This window comes from Lutzomyia longipalpis, chromosome 1 (genome assembly GCF_024334085.1).
Source record: "Lutzomyia longipalpis isolate SR_M1_2022 chromosome 1, ASM2433408v1".
Lineage (NCBI taxonomy): Eukaryota > Metazoa > Arthropoda > Insecta > Diptera > Psychodidae > Lutzomyia > Lutzomyia longipalpis.
Genome location: NC_074707.1, coordinates 8,406,674 through 8,430,619, shown reverse-complemented (window position 1 = coordinate 8,430,619; position 23,946 = coordinate 8,406,674). Strand labels below are relative to the sequence as shown.

At 40.1% G+C, this 23,946-nt stretch overlaps 2 protein-coding genes and 1 long non-coding RNA gene across 4 annotated transcripts; 2 read left to right on the top strand and 1 right to left on the bottom strand.

Moving 5' to 3' along the window:
- Positions 1-6,435: 6,435 nt before the first annotated feature.
- Positions 6,436-22,585, bottom strand: LOC129787274 (ABC transporter G family member 23). 2 transcript variants are annotated; one of them, XM_055822741.1, is made up of 6 exons: positions 22,447-22,585; positions 19,290-19,551; positions 14,619-15,940; positions 14,362-14,548; positions 13,581-14,159; positions 6,436-6,567 (listed from the first exon to the last, which is right to left on the bottom strand). In XM_055822741.1, exons 2-5 carry the CDS (start codon positions 19,511-19,513, stop codon positions 13,592-13,594), a joined length of 2,301 nt encoding a protein of 766 aa, XP_055678716.1. In that variant the 5' UTR covers positions 19,514-19,551; positions 22,447-22,585; the 3' UTR covers positions 6,436-6,567; positions 13,581-13,591. The 2 variants fall into 2 exon arrangements, with proteins under 2 accessions (XP_055678716.1, XP_055678708.1); XM_055822733.1 differs by lacking the exon at positions 6,436-6,567 and having other exon boundaries at positions 13,132-14,159; positions 22,447-22,569.
- On the top strand, positions 6,869-7,378 carry LOC129787288 (uncharacterized). Its single transcript, XR_008750215.1, has 3 exons — positions 6,869-6,971; positions 7,059-7,143; positions 7,216-7,378. It is a non-coding gene; the product is annotated as an uncharacterized LOC129787288 (long non-coding RNA).
- On the top strand, positions 9,076-13,023 carry LOC129786894 (uncharacterized). The gene has a single exon (XM_055822147.1). It carries the CDS (start codon positions 9,076-9,078, stop codon positions 13,021-13,023), a length of 3,948 nt encoding a protein of 1,315 aa, XP_055678122.1.
- Positions 22,586-23,946: the final 1,361 nt, after the last annotated feature.

The following is a 23,946-nucleotide window of genomic DNA, read 5'->3' as shown; positions in this document are numbered from 1 at the left end:
ATCAATTAGTCGTACAAAACTCTTTCGCAAACTGTCCTAAACAAATTTATCTACCTCACTCAATATCCAGCCCCGCACACATACATTAACTTGTGGATAATTAAGTAGAGTAATTTAGAATGATTTGCTAAGTTCAGCGGTACCCGGCAAGAGAATGTGCGTGCAAATGAGAAAATTAGTATGGTGTGGGGACATTAAATGCATTTCCACCCCCATCCCTCCTTTATTTACAACTCGCGTAGAAATCCTTGTTGTACAACTTTGTATACAAAATGCTTACAGAATTTAATATACCGAAAGGGTCAGAGTACAAACGCAAACGTGAAATTAATTTAAATCATAACCCTCCAGGAGCATGACCTATAAAGAAATAATTGCAAGACATAAAGAAATTCGTGTCTGCCAAGAAAATACTCCGAACATTGTTGCAATTTGACACACACAAAAAACTTTCCCAGAAAATACTGAACTGGTGCTGGAGGGGGAAGAAGGAGAAAAGAAATTTTGCAAGCGTCGCAGGCGTCAGATGCAAAATGCAGAAACTGCGGAGATAAAGCTCCCCCAACACGGTGTGATTAATCCAAAAGTCTAGTCTTAAGTATAATTACAGTCTTCAGTGATGTGGAGTCGTGTTTGCATTCTGAAAAGCTCCCATGTGAGAGGGTGGTTTTGTGAAAAATGAGGAATTTAAATGCGCGAGAAAGGCAGTTCTTATATGCCATGTAATTATAATTCAACCCCGTGCTGTTGTTCCATTTTGCACACTGAACTCTTCATACACAGCCGTTGTTGTGCACAGAGAAGGATTTAGTTGGGGAATTATTTTTTGAAAAAAATAATCCGAGGGTGAAGTGTTTTGCAGGATGCACGGAAAAGGGTTATGAAGGATTATTTTTGCTGAAAAGAAATTGAAGTTGAAAAAGGTCTTCGAGGGGAAACTCTATCGATAAAACTCTCTTGTTTTAAAGATTTTTTTATTTAGGAAAAAATATTTTAAATCCTTCGGAGAAATTCTGAATTTTAAATAATTTTTTTTTAACACAATTTAAATATTAAATATTTGTATTTTTTCTGAATATTCTGAATATTATAGAATTATATTCAATCTTTAGAATATTTTCGTTAAAGCATTTATTGCAATATACTTGCTCCAGTAATCTTCTTATGGGAGTTTAGTTGCAACAGTACCACTGAGAACCACAATAAAGAGAGAAAAATATCATATACAACGACAATAAGCCCTCAATGCTAAACCGGATGGGAATTTCCTGCTAAGACGTACACACTGGTGGGCTTTCACCCTCACAAAGGGTACGCATTGAACCTCAGATGTGAATTCAATAGAGCCGCACCGCGCTGCTGTAGCTAAAGGGTGCTGAAATATAGTTCCGCTTGGAGAGCTTTTGAGCTTTTTCACTCTCAATGGGCGTACAATTCTGCAGACGCAGTAAATCAGTTTAGTGTCTGCAAATGGCACATTTTTCCCGCCACACAAACCCCACGGGTTTTCATGCTCAACACGACAATAATGTGATAATTTGAGCTGTGGTGCTCCTACCCCAGCAAATGAGGATGCATTTCCCTCGACGGTAGCACCATACGCTGCCTGACCAATTAAGACACGCGAATAGTAACGGTACTTTTGCATTATCGCAATTGATCTTAATTTTCACACACACATAACTCTGTCGTGAAAATCCCAAAAAGATTTTCCTGGTGGATGGTGAGGATTTTCCACGGGGATTGCAAACCTACTTTTTGACTTTGTTGGATGTACGTACAAAAGAATGGAAAGAGGAAGTTGAGATGGCATTTTATTCACAGATTTGATGCGGATTTTTCTTTGGATTTTCTGCATCACCTTCCAACAGGAGCCTTAGGGGGTGTGAGAAATGATTTTCCAACATTCTTCGGTACGCAGCATTTACAAGGACTCTGTCATGTTGGAGGGAGAGATAGTTTACAAAGGCAACAGCGTCATGGTGAATGATGAAAGGAATCGTGATGAGATAGCTTTCGTATGTAGGCTTATAGGGGAAAGAATGCGTGGATAGGAGTGTATTCGAGTGAAAAACTAAAAAAACTCTTGAATTAATAGAGATATAAGCATTTATTATGATTGGATACTGGATCGTTATTCAAACTACAATATTTTTTAAATTTAAAATATAAAATATTCAATATTAACCCTTTAACGTCCAACGTGAAACATAAAAACATTGAAACATGCGCTCTTTTTCGCGATTTTTATTCTATGAATTTTTTTTAGAGGACTTTTCTCACTCAGGACGTCTTCTTTGACCCCTTAGGCGTGAATTTGATGCATTTGTAACATGGAAAACAATTACATTCATAAATAATTGAAAAAATAAAATGTTTCACGTTTGGGTCAGCGTATGACCCAAAAAACCTTAAAGGGTTAACCTTCAGGCAAAAATATTCTTCAAATTCTTGTCTTTAATAAAAGTCAAAGGGATATAAATTAATGGATTTTTCTAGTATGAAAAGAAAATCAAAAATGAAATAAAATAACAAAAATTCATCATCATTTTATTTACTATCCCGTCTAGTGAAATCCTGCATCCCTCTTATACTCTCCCAACCCCTGAGAATTTTCCATAGCAGGGCATTGCTCTGTGAAAAGAAGATAGAAAAATCCAGGAAATCGTGTCACGGGGATTGTCATGGGTTAAATTCAGAGCGGAAGGAGATTCTCTACCTTTTTTCCTTTTTTCATTTTTCTCATTTTTCCACACCCTCATTTCCACTCCCATCACCGACTTCCGCCTTGTAAGGAGAATGCAAGAACAAATATTTACATGCACAAAGTACACATTGCACTTTGTTGTACGGCGTTATCGCATCCATGACATCTTCATTGACTTCCCCCAGGGGCTCTGCAGCACGCAACAACACTGAGAAAAGACGTTCCTAAATCACCCGGATATCAATCTTCAGCTAATGGGTAGGTGCAGTGTTGCACTCTAGACTGCTAGTTTGCAGCAATTAGCAATTGCCGCAAGGTGGAGGCACTCTAACTACATCGATATTTCCGCTAGATGGCACAATGTAATTAACTCCATTGAAATAAATCCCTTTTTTATCGCATACTTTTATCAAATTAAAGATATTTATTTTAAAGTATTCAATTTAAAACAAATTTAGAATTTAAGTGGTGTTATTAAAGATAAACAAATAAACATTTAACAAAGTTTAAAATGAAATTCCTAAAAATATTTCATTGCTGTAATTTAATGTGTACAGTAGAGGATGAATTTTCAATTGGTTTTTCTCGTTTTTCTGTCACATTTAATATGTTTTCGATTATATATATTGTGAAAGAGATGACATAATATATTTAATTGGATTGCAGATTTTCCCCAAAAGATAAAAAGCGGATTTATTGATTTTACTGTTCAGCAAAGTGAAAAACATCATTATCAAATTTAATCACGCGGCTCTTTGGATGAGGGAGAAAAATTCAATAATCTCCCCCTTCTACCACAAAAATTGTATCCTACCGTGATTTTTCCATAAAGAGGCAAAAGTAAAAGGGAGCCCCTTAAAAGAGAAAAGAGCCGATTTAAATATGCTATGAAAGTGGAGGAAGGAGAGAGAGAGAGTAAAAGTTCCCGCAGAAGCTTTTACTTTTGGTGCGTGTGGCAGCAAAAGCTTCCAAAATGAGGTTCATTTTCCCCAAAAAGTCGCTCTGCTGCTGAAAGCCACGATCTCCTTTTACCCAAGCCTCCTTCCATTCCCCCATTAAAACTTCCCTTTGTGTATTGGTAAAAGTATACATTTTGCGGGGGTTTGAGGTAGGAATTTTGCCAATACTTTGCCATCGGCGGCTGAATAATTAAAAGGCACGCGCCATGGGGAAAAGCTGCACGACCAGACGACTCCACCACTCATGGAAAATCCTCTAAGCTTTTTGCTTCCCACACCCAAAAAACCTTCGAATCACTTTCATCACGTATCGCGGAAGAAAAGCAATGCCGTCGCCCACGTATTGCAGAATTTTCCACTTCTACCATCCAACACAATAGAGCCGGTTCAACTCTCCAAAATTGTTACATCGTTAAAATTTTATTGCATGGAGGATTTTGGTTTGGGAAATGGCAAAAAGAAGCCGGAAGTGTGGCTCAATATGTGGGGGATAACCGCAGTTGGTTGTATATAAAGTTCCCAGAGAAAGAGATTTTCTCGCGTACTGCTCTAGAAATGAAAAATTTTATTGTGTTCCCTTCACTTTGTTATTTCATTTTTTTCATTGAAAATATATTTTTTAATAAAAAGTTCTTCTAGAAAAAATTAGATAAATATTCCGTCTACAAGAATTAAAAATTGAATACAACTTGTAATGAAAAAAATGTTTAATTATGATTTAATTAACTATAAGCTTTATTATGCAAATATGAGAGAATAAAATTAATTCTCACTTCAATTAGCTCGATAATTATTTTTTCTATAAATTAATTATAGACGAGTATTGATTTTATTTATCTGGGGTATTTATTTTAAACTAACAATTAAAAAGGATTATTTATGAAATCACATGAATGAATTTAATTAATATTAAAATATATTATTGATTTTCTTGTGTCCTTATATTGTAGGTGCATTTTTTTAATATAATTAATTCGGGATTTTTTTTTTATAAAAAAATAAAAATCGAAATATTCGTACATTTATTGGAAAAATACGAATATTTAAAATTAAAGAGGCAAATATTTCCTAGATATTTAGCAACGTTTTGATCAAGATTTTTTTTAAGTTACAATTTCAGGTAAATTTGAAATTACATCGTTAATTTAATGACTTTTACAACATATTCAGTTATAAATAATGCGCCCTATGTGACCTTTTCTCGACCACATGCTGCCCTTTCCATGACATTCTATAGCTGGGTCAGACTTCCTGGCATTTTTTGCCCAAAACATGATGTAATTGGGATAATTAGACGTGCTATGTAAATTAATCCAGAGCATACACGAGCATATGTGTGTCTGTGTGTGTGTAATTAGAGTAATTGGGACTGCGTTGGGGGTTGAGGGGCGAGGAGTGGTCGTGAATACAAAGCAACGCGAAATGGATAAAAAGTTCACGCCAAGTGCACCAAAGCGACCAGCCTGGGGGTGTGGGATTCTGTAAGTGATATTAATTAAGCGGAAAACTTCTCACACCATGAATTTTACATACACCGTGCTCGCGCGAAAGATGCTTTTTTGGATGTTCAACCCCCAAATGGTGTAAGGGGTGGGTATCCACTACCCTTATAGAGAACAACCCCCATATATAGCAACGATGTGCATTTCTCCGGGTGAAGTTTTGCATTTGGAATGCTACTTTTTTGCCTGCTCAACCGCAGTGAATTCAATTATCTGGAACACCTTCGTATATATGCAGAAGTTGGAGTTGATGCTTGTGATTGCCGGTGACTTCGGACACGTGGCCTGGGGTGGAAGGTTTTGTCCCGCATGACTGCACCCCATGCCATCGAGTGGTGTCAACATTCTTCAGTGGGATGGGCACCTCACGGCGGCTTGCGTGCACTCGAAAGCTCACAATTTTTCCCGCGTCAGAGTGTCACACTCCGTATAAATCCTTCACACGTCACGTGAGCTTTCCTCAGAGAGGTTTTTCCGTGTGGGGAAACTTTACATGGAAAACTCATTTGCAAACATTGCACGCGGAGATCTACAACGACAAAAAGGCAGCAAAGCTAACGAGGGGAATCGATTTTGTTTAAGATGAACTTTAGGAGCTTTAACCAGGTGAGTCGTTGCGTGGTCGTTGTAACTTCGAAAACTCAAGCAGCATACATTTTCTTTTAAATAATAAATTGGATTAATTGGATTAAAAGAGCAAATTAATAAATTAAAAACGGAGGCTGAACTTTTGATCTTAAGAAAGTAGCTCTATTTAAAGAAAAATAAATGATATGAAAATTTTCTTGGCTTTATAGAAGCTTTTTAAGAAATGTGAATGAAGGAAAGTTTTGAATTTCATTTAGAAAGTTTTTCTTTTAATTTAATTCATTTCTTTATTTTATCCATTCTATTTGTGCTGCCTGGTAAACGAAGAGTATATACACATAAATAAGAAAGAAAAGGTAAAGACACGTTCTTCATTTCCTTTTGCAAAAGTTTTACTGCGAAAATTATGAGAGTGAGATAGAAGTCTGCAAACTAAAATGCATCCTTAAACACTAATTGAAGAAGTTGCATGACAAATGGTGCAAACATCACCAGTTGAATGTTCCCTCTATCGCCCACGTTCGACCTTTCACCTCTGCCACATAAATTCTCATAGTTCGCACATAAATTAAAGCACAAATTGTCTAAATCCGCTGATGGTGGTACTTTAGCACTCACACACGTAGGTCAAAGTTGAAAACCTCTAGGGGGTGTTATTCTTCATACATAGTGATGAAAATAGAGTTTATGGGAAGTTTATTGTTTGCACTTTCCAAAGAATAGTTCAGAGATGAAATTTTCCGGAAGACATTTTTATTTTTCTTAAAAATTAAGAGAGGGTGCATGTTTGATAAATAGAGGGGTGTACCACCTGTGCGCGACTGTCCAAGGACAATTCCGCACAGTAGCGGAGGAAGGGTACATGACAAACTTTTTATGGGGTAGATGCAATCTAACCTCACACTTGATGACACAACATTTTTGCGGCAACACGCCATTTATAGAACTCGTGAAAATTAATTATCTTTTTATTCAATATTTATTATCAATTAGTTTGTGAAATACTTTAGAAGAGAAAAAGACAGCAGTGAGGAGTGAAGTAAAGACTTTAGTGAAGAAGAAACCCCAGTGTTTTCTTTTATTTTCTGCATTTCATCAACGCGTACGGAGAATCAGCAAGCTTCCGGAAGACGCCCACCCTCATCAGCCCTCAACAGCATCAAACCGGTCAATCTCGCCGGAAGGGCTATAGATTAATCGCTACCCTACTTGCAGGTACGCATTATTGAGGAGCTTGTGGCAAGAAGTGTCCGAGGTATTGCCAATATTACCTATTCTAACCTATCGCTGTATTCTCCAAAGGTACGCTATCCCTGAGGGTCTCGTGGCAGGAGGCATTCTAGGTCGCTATCAAAACCTAACTAATCTTTTGCTGTATTCTCTGAAGGTATGTCACGAACATAAATTTCTGGTCAATCTCGCCGGAAGGGCTATAGATTAATCGCTACCCTACTTGCAGGTACGCATTATTGAGGAGCTTGTGGCAAGAAGTGTCCGAGGTATTGCCAATATTACCTATTCTAACCTATCGCTGTATTCTCCAAAGGTACGCTATCCCTGAGGGTCTCGTGGCAGGAGGCATTCTAGGTCGCTATCAAAACCTAACTAATCTTTTGCTGTATTCTCTGAAGGTATGTCACGAACATAAATTTCTGGTCCTTCGCACGTCAACAAGAATCAGCGCACTCAATTGGGAAGCCACCAGCAGCTTCTATTCTCAAGGGCATCGTGCATTCTATCCTCCACGCCTCCAACGGCTTCAAGAAAATCTGCGCAGGATTGAATCACTTGCTATTCGACCTCGACTGTTGCGAATTGATACACACAATACCTGTCAACTTGGTTCTACCGTCGTCACCCTGACCTGACTTGTAGCAAGATGGCAGAAATCAAACTCAGCGCATTCCGTGTACAGCGAGGTATTCACAAGCGTACTCTCACGAGACTGGAGAAGAAGGTCTCTGAGACTGACACAATCACACATCGTTTAGCAGCCTCCTGGCTCACTGAGATCCAATCAACATTGGATAAATTCATGCCAATTCAGATCGAGATCGAGGTTCTTGCACAACAAGACCCTGATCTATGCAAACTCGAAGAAGATGAGGGCGACGCTTTTCAAGATCGCTGTATGGAACTACGTCTCAAGCTTGAGGACATCCTTGGAGAACACCAACAGAGCTCGAGAAATCACAATGACACTTCCAAGGACAACATGCTCCCGGAAGTACTGCAAAATCAAACCAATCTCCTACAGCATATTGTGAAACTTCAAACAGAAGGCCCATCATCATCATCATCACTCTCAGCTCGCACAAAACTCCCACAGTTGAATCTTCCGACCTTCAACGGTCAATACACAGAATGGATGCGTTTCAGGGACGCATTTCACAGCACCATCCACTCAAATCCTGATCTGAGACCGAATCAAAAGATGCAGTATTTGAAAATGGCGCTCACAGGCAGCGCAGCTGAAGACATCAGCCATGTTCAAATTTCCGACGACAACTATGAGCCCACATGGCAGCGACTCACAAAGCGATACGAAAAGAAAGTGCATCTTATCAACGCCTTCATTGATCAATTCATGGCCCAGTCGAAACAGAAAGTAGACACCGTGGATGATCTCCTACAAGCAAACAGGAAATACCGCCAAATCTTCGACAGCATGAAGGCATTGGGGGATGATTGTCTGAAGCTGGATGTGTGGCTAATCTATCTTATGAAGCAGAACATGTCTGAGAAATTCAGAACAAAATGGGAAGAATCGCGTGACTCGGAGAACATGGCTTCAGTGGATGACTTCTTCGACTTCATGGAAAAGGCTACTGATGTCATGGAGCGAGCTAATCTTGGCCTACAAGATACAACAAAGGCACCTCCCAAAGGTGCACCCAAGCAACCTGAGAAAGCTCCCTCTAAGCCCAGCAAGGGGGGAATTGCTACACATCACACGGAAACTGGAAAATGCCACAAATGTGGTGGAGCTCATCCGCTCTACCAGTGCGAGAGTTTCAAGGCTCTCCCTGTGGAGGAAAGGGGCAGGTTCGTCTCCAAATCTAGCCTCTGTTTCAACTGTATCAGAGGAAATCATCCTTCAAAGAAGTGTACATCACAATCTCGGTGCCGACTCTGCGGAAAGGCACATCACACTCTCCTGCACATTGATGTACAACAGGCTCAGATTCCCAAGCAATTTGTGCCTCCTCAAGGTCAACCACCTGTTGCTCCACAATCACCTACAGTTCCACAACAATTGATGCCTCCACAGGATACTCAAACACCTTCTACAAGCAGCATGGTCACTACACACCATTCTATGGTTCCTAAACGTGCCCTTCTCCCGACAGCCTTGGTTAACATTCTCGATGCTCATGGAAATAACCAGGTGTGTCGTGTTCTCATCGACGGAGGAGGTGAGTGTACCATGATCAGCGAGGATTGTGCGCAACGTCTCTTATTGCCACGATCAAATGCGAAAATTCCTGTGACAGGAGCCGCTGAAGTGACAGTTGGCTACACAAGGGGGCTTGTGCATCTCAGCATGAGTTCTATTCACGATGAAGATAGCAAGTTGCAGGCGGAAGCTTACGTCATGCAGAAGCTTACCGCATTTCTACCATCAGTTCCCATATCTCACATGTCATGGCCTCACATTGATTCTCTAAAGCTGGCTGATCCTGGCTACAAGACACCAGGGAAAATTGATGTGATCTTGGGAGGTGAATATGTGCCTTACATTACCCTTCCACAAATTCTCAAGGGGAACAATGATGAACCGGTGGCCCAGTTGACCATCTTTGGGTGGACAGCAGCTGGGAAAATTCCTTCTGAGGTGCGTGGATTCACATCGATGCACACTCACTGCGACTTGGACGACTCTCTCAAGAAGTTCTGGATGTCTGAAAATGTTCCATCAGACAAAAAGAAATGCTACACCAAGGAAGAACAGTTTTGCGAAGATCACTTTGCAAAAACACATACACGAGATGAATCTGGACGCTATGTGGTCGAACTAGCATTCAAAGAAGATCACGAAGAGTTGGGTGACTCATCAAAGGCAGCACTGGCGCGCCTCCAGACAATGGAGCGACGATTTGCTCGCGATCCTGAATTCAAAGCTGAGTACATAAAGTTCATGGATGAGTACCTGCAGTTGGGGCATATGGAGGAGGTTCCATACGATCAGCTGTACAAACCACACAACAAGAGGTATTTCCTACCACATCAGGCGGTGCTGAGGCCGAGTAGCGAAACAACGAAACTCAGAGTTGTCTTCGATGCCTCAGCTCCCACTCCTCCTAACAACAAATCGCTAAACGACAATCTTGCTGTCGGTCCAGTTCTCCAAGACGACCTATTCACCATTCTTGTGCGACACAGGACTTATGTTATCGCCTTCTGTGCCGATGCGGAGAAAATGTACCGACAGATTGGTGTTGCTATTGAATATCGTGACTACCTATCTCTCTTTTGGCGGCCAGACCCATCCCAAAAGATACGACAATACAGGCTGAAAACTGTGACGTATGGCACGTCCAGTGCACCGTACTTGGCAACCAAGGTACTTCAGCAAATCGCACTCGACTATGCATCTGAGTTTCCGGAAGCAGCAAGGGCCATCCTTAGCTGTTTCTACATGGACGATCTCCTCTGTGGAGCCTCGAACTTGGAAGAGGCAAAGAAGCTCTGTAAGGACATTCAAGAGGTTTTGCAGCGCGCGAAGTTTACATTGAGGAAATGGTGTTCAAACTCCAGTGAACTTCTTGCCGATATACCATCACACTTGCAAGCACTGTCTCCTGAAGAAGTCACAGCACAGTCCAAGACAATTACAGCACTTGGGCTACAATGGGCACCTGGGCCGGATGAGCTCTCGATTCTCACTGAAGCTCTTCCGCAGGTCATCACAAAAAGGGAGTTTTGCGCTGCAGCAGCCAAAATCTTTGATCCACTGGGATTTCTCTCACCTTTCACGGTAAAACTCAAAATGATGTTTCAATCGCTATGGCTCTCTGGAATGGGCTGGGACGATGCCCTGCCTCAAGAACTTGTGGATACATACGAAGACTTCAGGACGCAGTACAGCGCTCTCAAGGAACTCAAAATTAGACGAAACATACCATCAAAGGGCGGAGTCATTGAACTGCACGGTTTTGCGGATGCTTCCGAACGTGCATTTGGCGCCGTAGTCTACGCAAAAGGGGAAGATTCTGAAGGCAATCCTGTGATTGCTATCGTCACCGCCAAGTCACGGGTGGCTCCCGTGAAAATTGTGTCGATTCCACGCTTGGAATTGAATGCCTGTCTGCTACTAGCAACACTCTTGGACAAAGTGAAAGATGCCATTACCAATTTCGAAGTCAAAGTTCATGCATGGTCTGATTCCATGGTCGCTCTTCAATGGATACAAGATTCTCCGAAGAGGTGGACTCCCTACGTGGCAAATCGTGTGAGTATGATCCAGGATTATTTCCCACCAAGCATTTGGCGCCACGTATCCACTTTAGACAATCCCGCGGACTGTGTCTCGCGTGGCTTGTCCCCTACTGAACTGAAGGATCATCATCTCTGGTGGCAAGGCCCTCAGTGGTTGCTAGAGGAGGAATCCAATTGGCCAAAAACTGAAATCAAGAAGTCCACAACAAAGGAAGAGCGAACTTTACCAGTGAAAGTGTTTGTTACTCAGAATCCAACTGGTTTTATTGAGGATCTCATTGACAAGCACTCCAATTTCTTAGACATCGTACGTATTCTCGCATGGGTGAAGAGGTATGTGCATAACCTTCGCCAACGCGCACGAAAGCAGCAAGTACAAACAGGAGAACTTCTCGTGCGTGAACTCAACAGTGCAACGTACACCATTTGTGCTCATATTCAGCAGTATTCTTTCCCAGATGAGTACAAATGTTGCCTCAAATCGAAACCAGTGTCTCTGAAAAGCAAGTTGAAAACGTTCGTGCCATTCTTGGACGAATTTGGCGTCATGAGAACAAAAGGACGTCTCCGCAACGCAGATGTGTCGGATGCAACGCGCCATCCCATCATTCTCCCATCAAATCACAAGTTTGTCAAAGAGCTTGTCACTCACACACACCAAACATATCTCCATGCAGGCCCTACACTCATCATGAGTATTCTATCAGCCACATACAATATCATTGGGGCGCGAAATCTCGTCAGGAAGGTTTATCAGCAGTGTGTGGTGTGTTTCCGGCAGAAACCTCGAATGGAAACTCCTCTCATGGGAGATTTGCCGGCAGTCCGGGTGCAAGAAAACAGGCCATTCTACAATACTGGGTGTGATTTTGCCGGTCCTTTCAACTTCCGCAACACCTATCTCAGGAAATCCGTGATCACAAAAGGCTACATCTGCATTTTCGTGTGTATGGCCACCAAAATGGTTCATCTTGAGGCTGTCACGGATTTGAGTACAGAAAGGTTCATCGCAGCTCTGCGGCGTTTCATGTCCCGTCGGGGAATTTGTGGCACTATCTACTGTGACAATGCCACGAATTTTGTTGGTGCCACTGGAGCTACGCGGGAGGAGAGAATGGAAGGAGTCCGCATTCACAACGGGAAAGTTGTCAAGCTCATGTCCTCTTTGGGGACAGCGTTCCATTACATTCCATCGTATTCTCCAACTTTCGGAGGTCTATGGGAGCGAGGTGTTGGCAGCAGCAAAACTCTCCTCCGCAAAGTCATTGGGGATACAGCTCTCACATATGAAGAATTTTCAACCATTCTCTGCCAGGTGGAGGCATGCCTCAACTCAAGGCCATTGTGTGCCAAATCTTCAGCTCCGGACGACCTGGAGCCACTTACGCCATCGCATTTCGCTGTGGGACATGCTCTGACTCTGCCACCTGGTCCAGAACTGATGGACATGAATCCCAATTTATTGACTCGTTGGAACCTCATCCAGAGATTTCTTCAGCACTTCTGGCATCGATGGCATTCGGAGTACATCACTTCATTGCAGAATCGCCCAAAGTGTTATCGCAACACAAAGAATCTCGAAGTGGGTGATTTGGTTGTACTTCGTGAACCCAACTTGAAGCCTTCTCAATGGAAATTGGGGAGAATCATTTCTACAAAGCCCGACAAGGAGAACGTCGTTCGTGTCGTGGTCATCAAAACTCAGGACAATATTCAGCAGCGTGCCGTCAGTACTCTCGCCAAGCTTCCCGTTCCAATCAAGGATTTTGAGATGAACTCAATGGGGGGAATATGTGCGCGACTGTCCAAGGACAATTCCGCACAGTAGCGGAGGAAGGGTACATGACAAACTTTTTATGGGGTAGATGCAATCTAACCTCACACTTGATGACACAACATTTTTGCGGCAACACGCCATTTATAGAACTCGTGAAAATTAATTATCTTTTTATTCAATATTTATTATCAATTAGTTTGTGAAATACTTTAGAAGAGAAAAAGACAGCAGTGAGGAGTGAAGTAAAGACTTTAGTGAAGAAGAAACCCCAGTGTTTTCTTTTATTTTCTGCATTTCATCAACGCGTACGGAGAATCAGCAAGCTTCCGGAAGACGCCCACCCTCATCAGCCCTCAACAGCATCAAACCGGTCAATCTCGCCGGAAGGGCTATAGATTAATCGCTACCCTACTTGCAGGTACGCATTATTGAGGAGCTTGTGGCAAGAAGTGTCCGAGGTATTGCCAATATTACCTATTCTAACCTATCGCTGTATTCTCCAAAGGTACGCTATCCCTGAGGGTCTCGTGGCAGGAGGCATTCTAGGTCGCTATCAAAACCTAACTAATCTTTTGCTGTATTCTCTGAAGGTATGTCACGAACACCACCATATGGTTCCTCAACCCTTCTTGAACTTCAGCAAGAGAATGCTAAGCGTGAGGAAGATGACGATCCACGCGAGGACGGTGATGAAGCCCAGGGAGACACTGAACATTGACATACTCCAGCCCTTCTGGAGGATCAAGCGTAGTGATTCTGTGGGATTGGTGAGAGGCAGAAGGTAGGCGGCAATCTTCAACCCTGGTGACATTCCTTCAATTGGCCAGATGATACCGCAAAGCATCACAATGGGCAGGAAACTGCCAAGCGCCATGTAAGTGGCTGTGCGTTCAGTGTCACAAGCACATGAGACAACGAACCCAAAGCACATGCCACAGAGTCCCGTGAGGATCGTAAGGATGACCACGAGGACCATTTCACCGTTGATGGTAAGACCGAAGAAGGTGAAAGCGAACAAAAGGACCAGAAGCGTCTGCCCAGCCATTATCATGAATTGCGTTGAGACGTGCGAGAAGAGGATCTCCACACCTGTTATACCACTCACCAGATACCTCTCCAGCATGCCCTCATTGCGCTCAATCAACATAGCACCAGATGTGAGAGCCACGGATAAAAAGAAAATGATTCTGTCGAAAGAGGAAGAGAAAAAAAATATTTTAAAGCTATAAAACGGTTGCTAACATGAAGAGCTTTTGCAATAATGACTCAGAGATTTAAAATGCAAACAAAGAATAAGACATTGTAGCACCTGTCCGCGTATTTACCCAGTGACAAACCCTCTGAGTTTGTTGAAATGTTGATTCTATTGATAAAAATGCCAAGACTTACGTTAAGATGACTCCAGGTGCGGCAAAGTCAGTAAAATCCGGGTTCCTGGGTCCATAGATTGGGTCGTGGAAATTAACCGGAACCAGTCCTAAGCTAGGATTCATGTCACATGATTTCAGGACGTCCTGAATAAAGTCAAAAAATGCATACTGGATATCCCGGTAAATTAGGAATCCAATTTGGTTATCTGTAAAGTAAAATAAATTCAAATTAAGGAGCTGAGAAGATGAGAAGACGAGGAGTTTTTTTTAGCTTACTTGACATGTCCATTGTGACGGACATTGTGGAGAATTCGAGGATGTTGTCTTCAGCATAGCGTCCTTCTTCCATGCGTTGCACGAGGGATTCTGAATAGTTGTGAGGGAAACTGAGAGCACCCCAGGCATTGCCCCGTCGCACCGAATCTTCAGCTTCAAAGTCCGATCCGTAAATCTTGACTCTGTAGTTCCGATCATCGAGATATTTGAGGTAGCGACAGCTGAGGAGGGTATTGTTGCAGCCCATTGTAACTGGGCAATCGGAGGTGTCCATGATTTCGTTATTTGATATGGCAAGCTTGAGGTTCTTGGGATCCTTGCCAATGGCAAAGCAGAAGAGAACAATCTGCAGCAATGGCAAGCCAATGATGAAGGCCATTATACCAACATTGCGCCACATCCACAGGAAATTCTTCCAAATGAGCGTCTTCATGTGATCCATTTTGAAGATTTTGAAATTATCCCAGCACGAATGAGGCTTTACCACCACCTCTGGGATGCGCATATTGATGGGATCTGGCGTCACGACATCCCGTCCACGTGATGACATTGAAATATTGTCTCCAAATTCCCCGGAGATTTCGCATTTATCCTCATCTGAGATGTCTAGAGCGGGATTTGTGATTGACGGCACGGGCACCTGCTGAATAACTTCCTGGGCAATTGACGAACGTCTCCTCTTGCCCATGTTCTGCATTACAGCGAGTTTGAGGAAGACATCCTCGAGAGATTGGCAATTGTACTGAAGCAGAAGATTCTCCGGAGATTCCTCTGCAAGAAGTTTCCCACCACGCATCAACCCAATAAGATGCGCCTGTCGTGTCTCCTCAATGTAATGTGTTGTGATGATCACAGTCTTCTGCCCGGGTCGTGTGATCTCCACCAGATGATCCCAAATATTCTGTCTAACCACCGGATCTACCCCAACTGTAGGCTCATCGAGAATAAGAAGTTCTGGATCATGCAGCAATGTTGCTGCGAGACTTGTACGCCTCTGCTGACCACCGCTGAGATTCTTCACGAAGCTCGAATGGTGTGGCAGCTGGAGAAGCTTAATGAGAAAGTCCATACGCTCATCAATAGCCTTCTCGGTCATCCCGTTGATCATGCCGAAGAACGTGAATGTTTCCCGGAGGGTGAATTCCCCATAGAGAGCCAATTCTTGCGGCATATAAGCCACTCGGGGCCCTGGTACTCCCGAGCCCCGTGATCCCGGATGCCCACCCACCACCCAAAGCTCCCCCGAATTTAGACGTCGTCGCCCAACGATGCACGAGAGCAGCGTCGTCTTCCCACAGCCGGATGCACCCAACAGGCCATAGCTGCAAAAGACATGAAGCAATTTTATTTTTAGGTGCATCTTCCAAGGCGCTCATAGACATATACCTTAGGCTTGGCAATTAAATATGGGAGAATTGTGACAAGGTCCACACAATGGGAAAAGTACGTAATTAGCCATTGCAGCTGAAAACATGAAGACACCAGACAGGTGCCAAAATTATGGGATCAAAATGTTTGGATTTTTTTGTGAATTTTTTATTGAATAAAAATAAAATTTGTCCAAAAAATAATCTTTTTCACCTTTTAAAAAAACTTCTCCTAAAAGTTCAGGCATTAAGAAAAAATTTTTAAGAACGAATATTGAGAATTTTCTGAAATATTTCTCCTGAAGACTGAATGTTTGACAATTTATGCTCTATGTTTCCATAATTTTCACAATGGTTTGTATAGGAATTTTTTATTTAATAAAATTCACATCGAATGCAACCTTGACTGTCATTGTTGGTGCTGCATAAGCATTTTGTAATGGAGCCAGAGGGTTTTAATTACAGATTTTGTGGGTAAACATGGGGAAATTCCAATTTGCATTTCCACTTAGCGCTGCAATGATCTTTGAGAAATGCGTCACCTTTCCCAATCACCCTGCAAAGCATGTGCAATGGTTCTTGTAGGCGTGATGGTAAATTGAATTTTATTTATATGCTTAGTTTAGAATGTTGCGATAGCGTTGGTGACGCAGAAAATTGGTAGAAGCGTAAATGGAATGTCTTGTTTTTTTCAATTAACATCAATTCAAGAGATCCTCAAGCAGTGAGATTCTTAACACTTGGAGGACCCAACATTTGGCACAACGCGGAGGATCAAATTGGTAATAAGTACCAGTTGATAAAATATGCTCAATAATTAATTATTAATCAGTTTATTGAACAAGGATCGAAAGTTTCACTAATTCTTGATCTCCTTCATGCATTTCTGCATCTAATTACTAAACATTTAATTAAGAAAATCGTCACTGAAAAAAAAATTGCGTCGAATCGATGCAAAATTGCCAATTCAAACGACTTTTTTAGCTACAATTTTACATAATTTATTATTGCGCCTAAATCATCACAAACTTTGATTCTTAAAGTAACTTTTTAGTCACTTCCGGCAATAAAATTGGTTCACATTAATGATTTTCACCGAGGAAAAGTGAACAAGAGCATTTCATTTGGGAAATATGGGAAAACATAACCTCAAAACAATGGCAAAAATGTATGAGATTTTGACTGGTAATGATTACCAATTTGATCCTCCGCGTTGGATTCTGACTTTGACCTCAATTATCTTCCAAAGAAAAGACTTTTCTCGAGATTTTCTTTCTGCTATCTTAAAGTAATTGAAATTCCCTACACATAGATGCTAAATTCATGGAGATAGGTTCAATAGATTTTGTTCTGTGACGATTTTAAGGTTCCAATTGGTAGCAATTACCAGTAAAGTCCTCCGAGTGTTAAGCAAGTCATCCAGTGGCGTCAGATTACACGGCAAATAGATTTTTTTGGCCCACCCACGCGATGTCTGGCATATGAAAAACCGGGAAGAATTAATTTAAAATGCACAGGTATGTTACCCAATGCTCTCATGAGCTAGAAAAGTAAGGCACGCACGTCACGTTCGACGGCGGCGGAAAATGAAAGCGTGAAGTGTGATTCAGAAAAACCTTCCCGCTTCGTTGCAGCAACTCCGTCAGTTCCGACTCGGCCCGTACCTTTGGTGCCTCTACATAGCGTCGTGGTCAAAATGGGCAGATTTCTTCATCTGTCCGTCACACAACGTCGGAGTTTAGCTGCGGAAATGCGGGGCATGAGGCAATCCATCTCTCAGTCTTGCTAGAGATGTCTCACCTGGGACAATCTTAACCTTGGATGGGCTTTGTGGACAATGAGGGAAATATACTTTGCAAAATTATGCTTCAACATGAAGAAAAAAAAAAACAACTTATTCGCATTGTTTGAATCGTGTTGAATCAAGGTGGTCAGAGGCTTTGTTTGCACGCGGAGATTCCGAAGAAAGTAAACAACTGTTGCTGTAGCAGCTGAAGATTGTAATCGGCAATGTCAATATGTTCTTTACTCCATGTCTTTGAATTACTCAACTCACTATTAAAAGAAATGGATTTTGCATTGTACCCGCAATTTGATTTGTAGATTAATTGAAAAGTCTTGTGATCCTGGAATAAGGATCAAGTTTGAAATATTTTTCGATTTTATTGGGGATTAAACCTTAAAAAAAATGTTGATATAAGAAAAATCTTTTAATTCGTTTTAATCACTATGGCAACAACCTCGAATTGTTCATAGGAGTTTTTACATTATCAACAAACCATTCATAAGTTTCCTTTACAAAAAACTGCTTAACGATTACAATAAAAACTTTTTTTTTTATTTTTCAATGTGATTTGAGGTTGAAAAATCATTTAATAGAGATCAAAGTCTAATATATCATAAGAAACAATTTATCATCGTTGATTTCTTTATTTTTAGTAAACTTGAAAATTAATTGGAAGTTTTTATATGTACCAAGAAAAGATTTTCTTAGACTGGAACTTCAATTAAATAGGAAATAAAAATTAGACAATGATATTTAGATTAAAAGCTTTTGAAATGCTTAACACATCAAGTTGTTTAATAGCTTGATAAAAAGCACAGCCTGACAACACTAGACTTGATTTTTTTGCTTAAGCACATAATTCTCTGACTATTTATTTAATTGGAGCATGCACATTTCAATGTGAGTTTTTTTTTGCTATTTAGTGTGTCATGCTTTAGTTCTCAAAATAAGGTTGATTCACAGATTCTAAGCAAAAAGAATATGATAATTGTTTTTCATTCATTGAATAAAACATTTTTCTCATTCTAATTTTAGAACAATTCATATGAAAATATTAGAAAATATTCACTTGAAATTTCAATAAACCAGTGTAAACATGGACAATGTATTTCTTGGATAATAATTTAAATGATTAAAAAAAATACATTGAACTTAAAGAAATAGTAGGTAATAGAAATAAAATAAAAATAAATAATTTTGCAAATAGTTTTTCTTTTTCAATGATTTTTATGCGAAAAAACTTAACATTGAAGAAAATTGCCTTTCCTAACACATTTTACTGCCATAAAATTAAAAAAAAAACTCTCTAAACATTTTAAAGATGAAAAGTGAGTCATTAATTGTGCAAATTATTTTATAGATGCATAAAAGCGTTGGATATTTTATTGGCAATATCGAGGATCTTTTAAAGTTCATGTCATTTAACTGAATGTCTTGTGTGGACCTTACGCAGTGGACAATAAATAATTCTTTCTGTATTGAAAATGTATATAAAATAAATAAAATATTATTACTTACATGACTCCCTTGGGTACTGTCATGTTTAGTGAATCAAGTATCACATTTGGATTCTTCTTGGGACCGTAGTTTTTGCACGCCCTGCGCACACAGACGGCCTGGAGGCGTCTCGACGCCACCGTTGACGGTTGTGACATAAATTGCCGCCTCCTGACTGCCCAGTCTTGGTCATCCTGTCTACTTCCTCCCGGTGGGGGAATTCCATCTTCCTCTGCGTCCATCATATTTGCACTGTGCCTCGAGACTTTGGCTCAAGCTCTACCTGCAACATAGGCGGAAATGTAAAATGAAAAAAAGGTTAGTCGCGAAATATTTTTGCAAAACACCCGCGTAACTCATTAGTGTGCGGAATAGAGGGCATGCCGAGGTCGCCAAGGTGGTCGGCATGGGACGCGCCGGCGGGTAATTGGCAAAAACATTAAGGGGAGAAGACACAGTCCAATTAACTCTTTGCCATAATACAAAACAAAATATGCAATCACTCATCAGCTTTAGCCACAAAACATGCAACCCAACTCCAAGCCACAAATGTATAAATTGCTATAATGCATTATTTCCCAGCGCCCCCGCCCCCTAATGATGCGCCTTGGGATGGGAGATAAGGAGAAATTGCAGGTCGCGAAGGGAAAATACAGCAGTGGAAAATTGCACACACAGCGGGATAATTTGGTCATTCCCAAGCGCGATTATCTCGTACAGATTGCGCGCAGTGTTGCATAAATGGCCAATTCAAATCCATTCAATGACACTGCCACACATTAAGTTGCAATTTCTACTACTCTCTCATTTTATTGGCTCAAGATCATATTTTTTTATCTCTAAATATGTGTATTAGATTGTGTATATATAAAGTGTAAAAAAATCCGTCGTATTTTGTGCACCATTTACATATAATTTTCTCGCAACTTTTCACACACTTTTGCCCCGTCCGAATTGGCATTTTGTCCTATTGAACGCTCGCTCGGTGGATTGCACTGGGAAATAGAGTTAGAGCCAAAGCAAATTGCCTCTGCTGATTGCTTTCAATTCACATAAAAAATAATCAAATTTGTTTTATTAAAATTGAAAAAGAGAAGTTGAATTTATAATCAAACAATTTTGAAGAATTTTCTGTAATCAATTCAAATATGGAAAAGAAAATTGAGAAAGGAAAATTGTTTAAAAATGCAATCTCTAATAGGTAGGTATCTACGATCAAGTCATTCGAAAATCCTTAACGTTTTGAACCGTTTTAACCTTTCTTTCAACATGCAATTTTGACGAATTTATTGAAATTTTTTTTTAAATAACTTTCTTAATATAAATTGATGTCATAAAATAACTATAAAGCAATTTGCACCAAAATATCTGTGTATTATGGATTTTTCTTTAAACTTGGACGAAAGATTAAACTGAAGGTCATTACTTATTTAATAAACTTCACGACTTTTTTGAAAAATCAATTGTTTTCCTCGAGCTTCACAAGATTCTATGATTAATACGCAAGAAAATCAAACTTGTGTTATTATATTGAACGTTTCTTAATTTTAATTGCTAATATGAAGAAAACTATATCAACAATAATATTTTCTGCACTCTTTATTGCTTTTTATTCTAATTTAATAAATTTCCGTGTAATGATTCGGATATCTTTATTACGTAGTAGGTATTTATTTCGCTTCTCCAACTCATAGTTTTTATTGGAAAATTAATAAAAGAAGAGGTATATAGGTAATGCATATTGGAAAATCCCATTGATTGCTTTAGTACTCTCCGGCCCCCAAATGCATGTGGGGGCTGAGAAAACTGAGCTGTTTATGAAAGAAACCTCACGGTGATTTACACATTATGAATGGATTGGGTGACCTTCGGCTACTTTACGCTTAATTTCTTCACCGTGGGGACATTCATTTTTGAGGTGAGAAAGTTCACAATGTCAGCTGAAATTGCTTTACACTCTTTGGGTGGTAGTGGGAGGTCCAACACGCTGGTAAGATGTATGTGGAGAGGGGAGAATTTGCGTCTGAGCTGCCCTTCGGATTGACTCATTAAAAATCAACAACTTAAGCAAGTTGTAATTACAGCTACTTGCGGCAGAAATCAAGATTCAAGTTCCTTTGTAAGCATCGCAATCTTCGAGAATTCTCGATGAAGAAGGGGTCCGAGATTGCGGAAAAGCTCTCTCAGAATGGAGCTTTTAGAATACAAATCACACGAAGGAAGGAGTTGGTGGATTTTTTCTCAATGAGTTGGCAAATATCAATACAGTCGTTGTTCAATGGGGTTTTTTTTAATCAATTTATCGAGCTTGTGGTAATAGGAAAAAAAACACCCTTCATCTGTCGCAATTTTTTGAGCTTTGGTTTCTTGCAACTTGATTTTTTTATTCTACCTTCAGCTTACACGTGTTTGCGTTTTTGCTCCACTTGTACTTCTTATTTTTCTCAGATGCTATAAACAAATGTCGGGGATTTATTTTGATAGACTCAGAATATTATTGGGGTGAGCCAGCACAACAAGTTTTTATCCAATTTGTGGATCATTAAATTCAATGGCTGAGGCGCAAAAAGCTCTCTTTGTTTTAAGGAAACTTCTTCAAGAAAAAAATAACACTGAAAAAAACTCTCTGCACGCTACCATCCACGGCGGATAGATGATGTAAGCATTATGAAAAAAAAAATCAACATTCCGCGACTCCAACGACAACGCACAGACGCACCAAATAGCCCACATATGTATGTGTGAGCTTTAAAGTTCAATGACGAGAAAATTACAACATAATATCTTTGGGTATTGTGGAAGAAAGAAAAAAAACAGATTGGAGCCAAAAGAAAGATTGCAGAGTATCTCGAAATCAGCCCAGAGTTATTTTGCAATAGCTAATTTGGTCTCTTTTGTGCGCTAGGCACGCGGGGGGAGAAGTTGTTGAGACTTTTTGGATGAAGAATTGCTCAACGGTTGTGTGGTTTTCCTCACGAAATATTTTCTGTGTGAGCAAAATGTGTGAAGAAGTCTAATTCGAATGTGATTGCTCAGCATATTCTTCGTTTTGAGCAATTTACGACCAAAAATTTATTGTTGTGACTTGGCGAATGTGCCTTCCTCATTCACGCGCTCGAGTATTTTGCGAAAACCACGCGCGGAAGTTTTTCCCATATCGCGCAAAGGGGGCACGTACTTCCTTTAACAGGTGATCCCACCAGCAAGTTTTGCTTTAAAATTGTTTGCACTTCACTCGCAACTTTGCATGAGGGCCTTTATACTTTGCCAACCGAATCCGTTTGCAGCACTTGAGAGACTGACTTGCAAGACTCGCGCACCTCAAGACGGTCGCTGATCGTCATGACCAACACAAATGGAGGTGGTCGTGAGTAAATTGATTTGAAGCAATTTACCGTCTGTTGGGGAAAATAGTGACGCTGCCCCATACAATGTGTCTCAATTTCCAAGAAAAGTCATAAATATAAATTTTCCATTGGAAGCGTTGATGATCAATATGGGGAAAAGTTTGTGATTCAAAGGATTAAGCTTAAACTGTTAGGAAATTTAGTGCGAATGAAAATTTTATTGGATAAAATATTAATTTAATGCAAAAGAAAGTTTATTTTGTATTGAAAATCTGAAAAATATTTTTGAAATTCGATTATTGAACTGGGCGAAGATTATCCAATTCTATATGCATTTAAATAATTAAGAAAAATAATATTTTGAATATAAAAAAAAATGTTTTTTAATTACTTTTAAAACGGAAAATATATTTTGTATTTTATGGAAAAATAATTAAATTATCTTCAGTGAAAAATCATTTTTCTGGGAAGATAAGTAAATGACAGGTATTTTCTTTTTAATAAAAAGATGAGAAAATTAATTTTCTTTTATGAGTTTTAAATTCTAGGAAAAAAAAACATCGTTTATTTTCTTAACTATGTTTTTTTTATTATCATTACAAGAGTAAAAGTTTTCTACTCATTAAAGCTAAATTTTCTTAATAAGTTAACAATTTGATCAATTTTCTAAATTAATTTATATCTAAACATAGGCAAATGCATGATCAATTGAGTGCTTCTCTATTTCAGGCAAAGATCTGTATTTGCATAAGTACGCAAAGTGGTTATGGGCGGTGGGGAAGTGAGAAGAGGAGGAAGCAAGAAATTGTGAAGAAGATTCTCCTACGAAATGGCCCAAGATTAGCGGGAAGAGGTGCGAGAATCGCGAAAGAGTTCACCTCAGGTTGTCCCGAAAGCGTTTGACGAACTTATAAAACCAACACACGCCACCTTCTCCATCACAAGATGTTAGGCTCCACAGGTAAGCGCGGTGAGAGGCAGTAAAGCCAGTTTCTTCAATGAGATTATTCATGTCGAAGATAGTGCCTATATGAGAGTTAATATTTTTCCGAAGCAAGGTCGCGTGACATTTTTTTCTTCTTTTAATTTTTTGGAATTGCTACAAAATAAAAACCACGTGCGGGTACGTTTCCAAAGTTATTGGCTGGGATGAATTTACTGGGCTTTTGCGGGAAAACAAAGAGCAGGAAAACGAAAGACTTAGGCGACGAACCCGTCACCTCTGTAAGACAGCTGAGAGGCCTCTGGGCGGAACTCCATTGTTCTCATGGGGCTATCACGACATTCTCCATTGCATCTGATCATTTGGATCTCATATGAGGTGACGGCCA

What these genes read in the sequence shown, in the direction of transcription:
- LOC129787274 (XM_055822741.1), bottom strand. Translation starts at nt 19,513, where the DNA reads ATGATGGACGCAGAGGAAGATGGAATTCCCCCACCGGGAGGAAGTAGA. An exon ending in CGTCACAATGGACATGTCAA is followed by an intron (nt 14,549 to 14,618) that starts GTAAGCTAAAAA and finishes TTTACTTTACAG; the next exon opens with ATAACCAAATTGGATTCCTA. An exon ending in GCACCTGGAGTCATCTTAAC is followed by an intron (nt 14,160 to 14,361) that starts GTAAGTCTTGGC and finishes CTCTTTCGACAG; the next exon opens with AATCATTTTCTTTTTATCCG.
- LOC129786894 (XM_055822147.1), top strand. Translation starts at nt 9,076, where the DNA reads ATGGTTCCTAAACGTGCCCTTCTCCCGACAGCCTTGGTTAACATTCTC.